General features: G+C 38.7%; 1 protein-coding gene across 1 annotated transcript in view; it reads left to right on the top strand.

Annotated features, from left to right (window-relative positions):
• The window catches only part of MLYCD (malonyl-CoA decarboxylase), a gene marked incomplete at its 5' end in the record, with an annotated part of 21497 nt that extends 12413 nt beyond the window's left edge, over window positions 1-9084 (top strand). Inside the window, one exon of the mRNA XM_010161168.1 lies at window positions 8459-9084. Within this exon, the coding sequence (XP_010159470.1) occupies window positions 8459-8992 (534 nt within the window). The remainder of the gene's footprint in view (window positions 1-8458) is intronic.
• Window positions 9085-10992: the final 1908 nt, after the last annotated feature.

The raw sequence follows: 10992 nt of genomic DNA, 5'->3' as shown, positions 1-10992 counted from the left end.
GGAAAGAGATTTCTTTGCCCAGGCATTTCTTGCAATTTAGTAAAGAAAATGTCTTTAACATTTGAAAGTCACAGGAATAAGCTAGTTAATGCAGGTCAGTTCTATGAATTTATTATAATATCATTGCAAGCTCATTGTTAATAGTTTTAGGGCTTCTTGTAGAATATTCTACCAAGCAACTGGAGAAAGAATGAAAATTCATTCATTTATATACAGAGCGATGTGAAAGAGACAGTCACATTTCTGTGTTGAGTACATTACTTCCTTAAATACTCTTTACTACTTAAATTATTAAGTAAACTACCACTTAAAAGTAGTGATCGCTGCTTGTGTTTATGTTGGTTATTCCAACATCTGGATTAGTAATGATGTCTGGAAAATTGTTTGTGATTTAGAACTTCAGTTCTACTTACAAAACTAACTTTAAATTGGATGCAGCACGTTTCTAGTACTACAAAATGATTGATTAGTCAGCTACTGAATCATAGCTGGCTTCACTGAAGTTTTTTATTTTATTTTTAATGGATATTTTGGATGAATTTTGTTGTTTCTTGCTCTCGGAATGTTTTTTGGATTAATTGTCTGAAGTGCAGTAGTCCAGGTATAATTAGGCTGTGCCATCTGTCTGATCTTGACTGAGAGGAAATTGGAATAAATTCATATAGTTATCTGCTTTCTAATCTGAAAAATAACTTCTGGATAATTGAGTTGCTCTCATTAAATAACCTTATTGACAACGTATTTGTCCATCACTAAATTGCTTACAACACTAGAAAGGTTATGACTGAGTTAGAAAGGAGATAGACAGATAACCTAGGTGGAAGTTCTATTATTTATGTGTCCAACAGAAGATCATCTGTCTTATTTATACTTATGATGAAGTTTCTACATTTCTGTGCTGTAAAATCCAGCCCTTACTTGTACATCGGATACATGATGTATAGGAAACACTTTGGCTGAGATGTCTTCAAAAACATTCTAATTATAAAATTATTGCCTTAAGCTTAAAGAAATAGTTTAATATTGAAAGCCAAGTGCTTCCCATATAGTACCAAAGATGGGGAGGTCTTCTGCCCTACTTAAATTTCATACACTGCTTCAAGATACTACGGAAAATGTGCTGTTATTAGTAAGGTTTTATGTAGTGAACTGGACGTGTACTTAGTTGACTATGAAGTTGTAGCAAAACTTGAACTGTTTATTCATATGTATTTTGTATCTACGAAAGGCACAACAACCCCCATGTATTGTCTCTTCTCCATTCCTTTTCTTGGTGGTAAACCTTGCTGGGGTACCATTGTAGGGCTAAAACATGTGTGTAAAGGATAATCCAGGAGTGTTTATTCATGATGGATGTGGTTCTCTGATAGCTTTTCTTCCATGCTTTGATGTTGTTAATATTTCCACCCCCCCCCACTTTCTTCCCACTCCATGCTTTCTTCCTCTTCATTTCTAAGTATTGTTCTGGAATTTGTTGTATTGAATTCTGCAGGAACATCTTCCATTATGGATTTTACATGTGTGAGATTTTACCCTAAATCATACTGTTATCAGGATTGTCTGATGGAATTTGACAATGCCTCGTCGTTCAGCTTTTGTTGTAAATGTTGTCACTCCCATCTCAGTGGGCTTTGTCTTTCAGTGGACAGAAGCCCTGTGTATTTTGGCTGAAAAATACTTGAATTTCTACAAAGTTAGATTGTTCAGGGCAAAGGCAGAGTGTATGATGAGTAATATTCTTGGCAGCCTGTTTTAGCTGTCTCCTGAAATTCTTGGAATCCTACTTCAGTGCATTAATTGCGCACTTGTGCTCCCTTACTCTGGTCAGGTGTAAGCAAAGGACTTTCCAAGGTTGTCTGTATTCAGGTTGGACGTAATTTTTTTTTGAGCAGCATTATAGTCACTCACTTAAAAGGGACAAATGGCACAGCAGTAGTGCTGAGCTGACTTGGTGACAGCAGCTGGAACCATATAACCTCAGCAAAAAAACCTTGGGTCAGAAATTGCATCTCATTAAGCAGGCTTCCAGCAGCCTTTGTAAAAATGGATAGTTGAGGTCTCTGATAGGAAGAGGATTATAGATATTAAAGATAAGTAACCTTTGCATGATTTTGCAATAAACAAATCCTTATTTGAAGTGCTGCTAAATCACCAAGTGTTCCAGGTTGCTGATTATAAAATACTTGGGGAAGAGGAGACCATTTGAAGGGGTTGAGGATTTTGTTTTTCATTATATGTGAATCGTTGATGATTAGTACACTTATATAACTTGCCATTTGTTTGAGTTAACTTTTGTGGACATCTGTTTGACCTGCAGAATGTTACTTGATTCGTCTTTTCCCAGGGTACTGCACACTCTTAAAACTTTTTTTTTTAATCCTCTAGTAAAAATCCTTTATCTGACTTTGCCTTAACTTAACCCGCTCTGACACTTCTACTTGCAAGTGCCATTGTAACCTCAGAACTGAATTCTCAGCTGTCATTCTTCATAAGGAAAACCACCTCGGACCCGTCATGAATGTGTATCATTAGATCAGAAAAAGACATGCACTAAGTTAGAAATATGCTAATAGCCACTCTCTTTTCCCACCATTGCAGCCTTTATTTAGCAAGATTTAAAACCCCACTGAAACATTGATCTAGCAGGTATCTGCACTATGAAGTTATGTCTATAAATTCAGTTAGTACCAGATTCCTTACATTACATTAATGGACAATTAAGATAGAGCTTAATTTTTTAGAAATCTTCTTGCTAATTGGTCACATGCACTGCTAAACATGAACATGAGTAGGGTAGCACTTGTCACCTTCAAAGACTGTCAAGTACAGGTTCCCTCATGCAAGTATTTCTTGCAAATGGGTTTTTATTAGGACTGCAATAGTAGAGGCTCTGGCGAAGATTACAACCCTCAGCGTTGAGCACTGATAGTTTGAGGCACTGGGTAGAAGCTGATGGCCCCTGCTTTTGAGCCCTTCACTAATTTAAGCAGATGGAGAACATATGAAGTTGTCACAGAAATGAGTCCTTGGTTTCATCTGTTTATGTGTACACAGTTAGCCATGCGAGTCCTTAATCTCTGCCTGGACGTTCTGATTTGGCATTTGCCACAGGTATTGTAATCTAATTAGGTAAAGGGAAAGGATGTAACGGAGATCAGAATAGCACCTTGGGGGTGTAGCTTGTGTCGCAGACAAAGGGCATCCTGGGGGAAAGTATGCTGCTCTGTATAGGATTTTTTGGGGTAGTTGCTTGACAGGTTTGCTACACAAATAATTCAGAAGGGTTTTATAAACAAGCTTTTATTGTTATCTGAGCATCTCCTGTTTGCATTATTTCTGGGCAAGCAGTGGGATGAATTCATTAGTCCACTGATACCTTTTTGGTCCCAGTTTTCCCTCCTCAAATCTGAGGACAGGGTACCTAGGTGTTCTGTGTAGTCTCGTGGCTTTATTAATGTACAGGAAGCAGAGAGCAGACATCAGAAATCATCTCTTGTATTTCTTAAATTTAAGATTGTATTGCTCCCTGAAATGAATTGGATTCTGAAACAATTTGAGACAACTAGTAAGAAAACAAACAAACCCCAAATTGGGTGCTGGAAAACAAGCAGGCAGATACATTTCTAGCAAGCTGATAGGTGCTGGTGAATGTGTAGACAGATAGAGTTATCATTAGACAGACATTTAATTCAGAATGTGTTTATAGCCACTCTGAATGGTCTGTAGCTCTGCAGAAGGTACATCATAGCAATTCAGTCTGCAGATGACAGACACAGATAACTGTGGTGAAGCCTTTGAGAAAACTACTTAGAATTTTATAGCCTGTGGCATTTGGGGAGAAAACTGATAGCTGCTGTGTGACTCAATTGAATGCTTAACAATTGGTGGCAGATTTTAGCTTTCTGGTTGGGCTGTTGATAATTGCTACCTTAATTTGATCTAGGTGACCTGGGGAGATCATAATTTCCAAAACAGGATTTGCTTTCATTGGTGAAAAATGTGACCTTGGACTACAGCTTTCAAACTGCACGACAGTCTCAGATGAGATATGGGTAATAGGAGAAATCTGTGCTCTTCAGAAATGAAAAAAACCCAAACTTAAAAGACGAGCAAAACCAGAAATCTACCCCAAAACAAAATGAGCAGCTGTTTCTTAATGGTGTGTGGGTTTCTGACAAGAAAATAAACATTAATGGATCTCCACCAATAGCCTGAGAAACTAGCACATCAATTCAGCAACAACATAAATGTGCACACTTCACTGCATCTATTTATTTTTCTACAAGAAATGGCTGCTTCAGATAAGCTGCTACACTCAAGCATTTGTCAAATATGTAGTAGTTGGTACTGTAGCTTCAAAATGGGGTCACTTTCCCATGTCTTATCTGTCCTAAGAAATAAAAAATATGCACAGTTTCCCATTTTCTATTTATTAATAGAGCAGGAGCTACTAAGTTCCTGATAAATATTTGGAGTTGGGTTTGGTGAACAGGTCACTCCTGAAAGTGAGTGATAAACAAAGAGCAGTCAACATCACAAGGAAGCAAAATGTCAGTGACCTAATTAGGAACTTCGCAGTGGTTAATATTGTACACACATATGGGAAGAAATTGTTCATTCTCACTTTCGTCGTTGTGGATGGTGTCTTGGTACCCTCTGGGCTTTGCAGGCTGGGAGATGAGTTTGGAATCGTTCCCCTGTGGAAGCAATGGGCATGGTTCAGCTCCTGTGTGAAAAGCCGTTTGTTAGCTCCTTTCAGTAGCAAAATAGTATTTTCGAGCACCACGTTTTCTTAGCAGAGAGAGTGCAGGAGATGTCCAGACTTGGCTTTGTAGTAAGCATGCTTTTCTCTTGGACCAATCTGTTTTTACTTTTACCTGAAAGAAGAATTTCTCCTTCTTAGATTTCAGCATTAGCTTCCTTCTTCCCCGCTCAGGTTTTAACCTCAAATGTCTGTGAAGAATTCACAAGAGGCCTGAGCAGTATGTTCTCAAAGGCACTACCTTTTATAGGATGAGTAATACAGTTAGGGGGAAAAAAAAAAAAGAGCACTTTTAAGGAATATAATCCCATCTTTGGGTCAAAAAGACATGCGTCCTGTATTCCCTGAACCCCTGTCTAGAGGAAAATAGACTCTAACAACCTTCTTCTCTTTTATTTTTTTCTTTCTCTTTTTTCACCCCACTGCTCAACAGAAACATCTGTACTCCCTCTAGCAGCACGTGTAGGATTTCTCATTGGTAGGTCATTAATTTGAGAAGTGTACCGATTTATCCCCATCTCTTGTGTTCTCTGTATTATGGACCTAAGATGAACCGAAAGCACCACGGGGAATGAAAACATAGCAGAATGAAACCCCGTTTTGAAATCCAGTTTCATTTGGCAGGAGCTTGCTGCTGCTTAAGGATGCTGACATGAAAAAGGGTAGTTCTCATTATTACAGGTTGGTGTTTCTGTACCTTAAGGTTCATTTGCAGGTCTGTCACATCCCAGACAGTTGCTGAGTTGTCATCCATCATCCTTGTGTGGACAAGCAGACAGGTACTGGGTCACTGAATCTTCAGAATCTTGTGGCCCTCCCTTCTGGACAAAATTTCATCTAGCTGCAGTAAGAGCAGACATGCAAAAGGTCAAATGGCTTGACAGCGGACAGTCTCAGCAGCTAAGCTACCCCTACGGTAGTCACCACTGCTCAGCTTTCAGTGCAGTGATGGAGAAATGAAGGTGGCAAGTGATTCTGCTCATTACCATCTTGACAAAACTCAAAGCTATCGACTTTCTCCAGGAACAGCTATCTTGAAGTATTTTTCCAGTAGGCTTTAAAAATTCACTCCTGTGCCATCTTTCTCCCTTCTCCTTCTTCAGGAGAGCTGTGATTTTGTGCTGGTTGTGTGTCAGTCGAGGCACGTGTCGCTCTCTGGGGGCATCTGAGTGTTATATACTTCTACCATACTAGTTAAGATCCTGCTGCTTTAAAGGCAAGTGGATTCCAAATGTGATAATTAGCTATACTCCTTGACTGAGAAACCCAATAAGGAGGTGGATGAAAGGTGATCAAAGGAAGATTTAGTGAGTGGATTTGGTGCTGTATTAGAATTTTATAGTTACTTTGAAATGGTTTGTGGGTAAATAGTCTTTTTATCCATTGGAAAGTATTTAGCATGTGGTTGGGAAGGGAAAAATTTGGATGTCTGTGGAGTTGCTTTCTTCTGTTCTCATTTTTGCCCTTTTTCTGACCCCAAATATATATATATATATATTTTTTTTTTTAAATGTACTGTGGTCATTGTTCTCTGTTGCAAAAGCAGAGGGGAACCTTCTTCTAAAAAGGCTGAACTGTCTGCTTCAAGAAACATTCTTTTAATTAAAATGCGTTTTCTCTATCCATGCCTCTTGTAGCTGTGGTCCACAGTAAGAGTGCAACCTTAATAAACTGTTTTGTCTTAGAAATGCTGTATTTTCTGAAACTGAACAAAGGTGCTAAGATACCAGCAGAAAATGCCTTCCACAGCCATCTCTTGCTTTAGATTTACAAAGAGTATTTTTATGAAACACATATGCGGTGAAACCTGGCAGTTTTATTTCACTGGTCTGGTTACAGATTTATGTTTCAGAATTACTCTTAGAAATAAAATACTGTCATGTCCTTTAGTGGAGACTTAAAAAGGTGACAGGAGATCAGGGCTTTGCTAGTATTGCACTGTCTGACCATGGCAGCTGAGAATGTGACAGTGTCAGGATCTCCTCGGTGCTCTGATCACAAAATGGTTGGATGAGGGTGTTTTTTTTTTTTTCCCAATAAGAACAATGAGTTTTTTGAGTAAGACAAAACTCAAAGTATTGTTTTTGTTCAATAAGAAATCAGTGTGTTTATAAAATAATTTGCTTTTTTTCTTTATCCAGTTCTCTAATGAGCTGAAATGGGGTGGTTCTGTGTAACTTGGTCTGCCTTTCGTGTTCCTGTCTGGTCCCAGAAGAATTCTTTGGCTCACATCTGTGTAATAGTCAAAGAACTTGAGATAAGGAGAGCAAGGGAGGTTGTTCAGTTTATAATTCACAAACCTGAAGAAGTGGTAGATCTGAGCTGGCTGGTCTGTCGAGTGCCAGAAGCCAGCGGAACAGCACTGAGCAATTTGGGAAGCTCTGTGTGGGAAGGAAAAAGATGATATAAATTATTCCAGTTAGCAAAGTTACTAGGAGCGGTGCTTGGCTACTGTTTGCGAGGGAGGTTTGCCAGGCCTGTGTTCCCTGGCTCCTGCATCCTTGTGACGCAGAATGCAGATGGCAGTTGTGTGGAGCACAGCGGTACCTGAGGGGGCAGCAGTGCAGGTGCAATACCAACAGCCTAGCAGCGTGCCTTCTATTAACATTTGCTAGCGTAAGGCAGCATCTGAGCCGTGATGACTTTTTAATGGTTATCTCAGTAATACTCAAAGCACAAAAAAGTGCATTTTGTAGTCATTTAAAGACAATTTTCTGTTGACATTAAGATGCTTCTGTAATGTTGATAAATGTCTTGGTTCTTACCACTTGTTCCTGTATGAACAGTAATTAAAACAACACTGTGGTTGGTTCAGTTCAGCTCAGTCTTCCCTCTCTTCCTTGCCCCCCCCACTCCTTTGCCAGGGTTGACTGATGTAATTTGTGTTAATTCCAAGTTTAACAACCTTCTCTGTTCTTCACGTTGGCGTCCCCCCAAACTAACACAGTTTTCCTTATTTATGTTTTGCTTTACATGATTATGTAGTCAACAGTTTATACCCATAAATTGGTAGAAGTTTTATTTTCTTAAAACAAGTATTTAACTGTGTGATTAATTTTTTAACTGCACGTATATATTTCTTCTCTTGCTATTTTATCAATGCATTTTAAGTTTGGGAATAGCATGCAAATACACAAAGTAGAAAGAACCTCTATAAAGAACCTCTTTCAGTAGGAAATACTGCTTTCCACTAAAATCTAGAAATCATACCTCTCCTGATTTTACAGTAGTCTGGAATAATAAGCTGCCCTTTTAAAAACATAGTTACATAGGAAAAATAAATGATATTTAAAAGGTTGTGAAAAATTGTTTTTTTTTTTTTTTTTATCTTACTCCTCTGATTAACTTCTTTACGGCATGCAATTGTATTTGTTTATTTCTGCCTATAAAATGATATACCAGAATGTAGTGTTGGTAAATATTTCATAAATACTTTTATATGGATTGTGGGTGTGGAGTGTAATTCGGTCAGTGTTAAAATTTTCTTCGTTTTCTGAGTGCTCTCTAGTCACAGACCTGTTACTGCCAGGGTGATTTTTTAACTGTTTTCTTTGTCTATGTGTATGAGTTAATACTCAGAATCCCTAGTCTTTGCTTGACATCAAGTGAAGGGTATCTGCTGTTCTCTCACTCAAGCTTCTCATTGTCAATCATGATAAAATTCATTAATTTTTTCTCTCCCCTTTTTGTCTGCAGAAAGAACTTCCTCAGATAAAAGCTTTTTCTACTCTTTCACCTATCCCAGGATTCACAAAATGGCTTGTTGGTCTCCTTTCCTCACAAACGAAAGAACTGGAAAGAAATGAACTTTTTACAGAATCAGAATGGCAAGAAATCTCTGAGATCACAGGAGACTCTACTACTGAAACACTAAAGAAACTCTTAAATAACAATGAGTGGGTGAGATCAGAAAAATTAGTTCAAGTGCTCCATTCACCATTTATGAGACTCTGCGCCTGGTATTTGTATGGAGAGAAGCACCGTGGCTATGCTCTTAATCCAGTAGCAAATTTTCATCTTCAGAATGGTTCTGTGATGTGGCGGATAAACTGGATGGCGGACACAAGCCCTCGGGGCATTGCTGCTTCTTGTGGCATGATGGTAAACTACCGATACTTCTTAGAGGACACAGCCAGTAACAGTGCAGCATACCTGGGGACTAAACAAATTAAAGCCTCAGAGCAGGTTCTTTCCTTGGTCTCTCAGTTCCAGCAAAATAGCAAGCTTTAATTAAATATTATGAAAACTAAGAACGAGTGTACCTCACCTATAAACAGCTGTAATATTTTGAAGTGTCTATATTTAAATGAGAATGTCCGTTATGAAACAGATTTACTCGGCGCAGCAGGACGCCGGGTGGTGTAGATCATCAGTTGTCTTGCTTACGTTGCCGTATATTCAGACCCTGATTTGCTGTGACTGAGTCACTGTACGTTCTAGACATCTGTTTTGTGTAAATGGGTTGGAGTTATGTATTAAAGGGTGAGTAAAAGTCTTCCAATCTGTTACAGCTCAGTGGTAACGTGAATGGAAAATACTTGAGAAGTACCATTTTATTCTGTTGATAACAAACCTGTATAAAGCCTGTCTTCGAAAGGAGCTGCACTTACCTGTCATAATACTGCTATAGATAGCTCAGTACCAGAGTCCCTGGAAAGAGGTGCTGAATGAAGGTAAATTTTTGGTTAAATATATTAGCAAAACAGTAATCTACAGTTTTATTTCAATAAGATCTATTTCTCCCTCAAAAACTCTCATGTAAAACCTCTTGGTATTTTCCTTTTTCAAACCCTCTAAAAATGTCACTGAATCCTTGCTTTGCTGGAGCATGGGAAAGCCTTGCATTAATACTGTTGAAAAATTAAGGTCTCAGGTATGTAGTATTATATTTGCACTTTTGTCTGCTAATGTATAATGAGAAGAAGGAAATGTTCAAATAGGAAAGAGGAATACGAGACTGATACATAATGATCAGTCAAAGTTTTCAAATGTGTTTATTGTACCTTGGGTTTGGTAATTTTTTTAAGTTGATAAAGAGCTTTTTTAATAAAGAGGTAGCTGTGACTTGTAAACCAATAAACTTTCTCAATAAATCATGTCATGTGTATTTCAGCATGTACCTTTCTTCGCTTAACAGCCCTCCTTGGTACTGGTGTCACCACAGCAGAAGGACCATCTTAACAGAATGTCATGGTGTTTCGTGATTTCTGATTTATTCCCTGCCTGATCAAATGCCAGTCGTGTTTTCAAGAAGAGAATTATATAGAGGAATTGAATGATAGAGTTCCTGCTCCTGTATGAAAACAGAAGGGAAGGAAGCTGTAAGTGTCCAGTTAGCCTGATGGAAAGAGGGGAGATTTAGACTGGATATCAGGAAGAAATTCTTCCAGGAAAGGGTGGGGAGGCACTGGGACAGGTTGCCCAGAGAAGCTGTGGATGCCCCGTCCCTGGAAGTGTCCAAGGCCAGGCTGGATGAGGCTTGGAGCAACCTGGTCTAGTGGAAGGTGTCCCTGCCCATGGCTGGGGGGTTGGAACTGGATGATCTTTAAGGTCCCTTCCAACCCAAACCATTCTATGATTCTATGATACACTTTTTTCATATTCATTATTAGAAAAAAAAATCCCATCCTCCAACTTGTCAACCTGTTACAGGAATCTATCATGTATATCTCCCAAGGAGAGAAAATCTTGACTTCTCTTCATGGTAGATTTTGCAACAGTCAAAGGAGAGAGTACACTCAGTGCCTGTGGTTGCCTTGAGGTCAAAGACATTTTTATACAGCAGCTGGTAATCAGTGCAGTGATGCCACGTTGGCAGTGGCAACTCTCCTTTGCCCTGTTGCCTTTATTATTATTTTAAGAATAGTTCCAAAAAAGTCAATAGCTTTCTCATACATCAACAAGTCCAAGTTAGTTTATTGATTTTGATCAGGTATGATTTAAAAAAAAAAACCCCTCCTTTCAAGCAAGATGTGTCCAGCAATTTCTCAGTTGTCAAAACCACTAGAAAAAAGTTCAGTTCCCCTTGAATCGTGGTGGTGGTGTTCTGGTACATCTACCGGGGCCAATATGGTACCAGAAAATATAAGGTGTTGTTTTTTTTTCTCCACCTTCTCTGATAGCTTGCAGAATGTGCACTAGGAGCACTGTAGAAGTGTAAAGAAATCTGAAGATTATTTGATTCTGCTTGCTTTATTCTCAACTGAGGAGCTAAGGATTAAGGATCAAAC

Source organism: Eurypyga helias, unplaced genomic scaffold, assembly GCF_000690775.1.
Source record: "Eurypyga helias isolate BGI_N326 unplaced genomic scaffold, ASM69077v1 scaffold17761, whole genome shotgun sequence".
In the NCBI taxonomy this organism is placed as follows: Eukaryota; Metazoa; Chordata; class Aves; order Eurypygiformes; family Eurypygidae; genus Eurypyga; species Eurypyga helias.
Note: the sequence above shows the minus strand (reverse complement) of the source record. Positions and strands in the feature narration are given on the sequence as shown.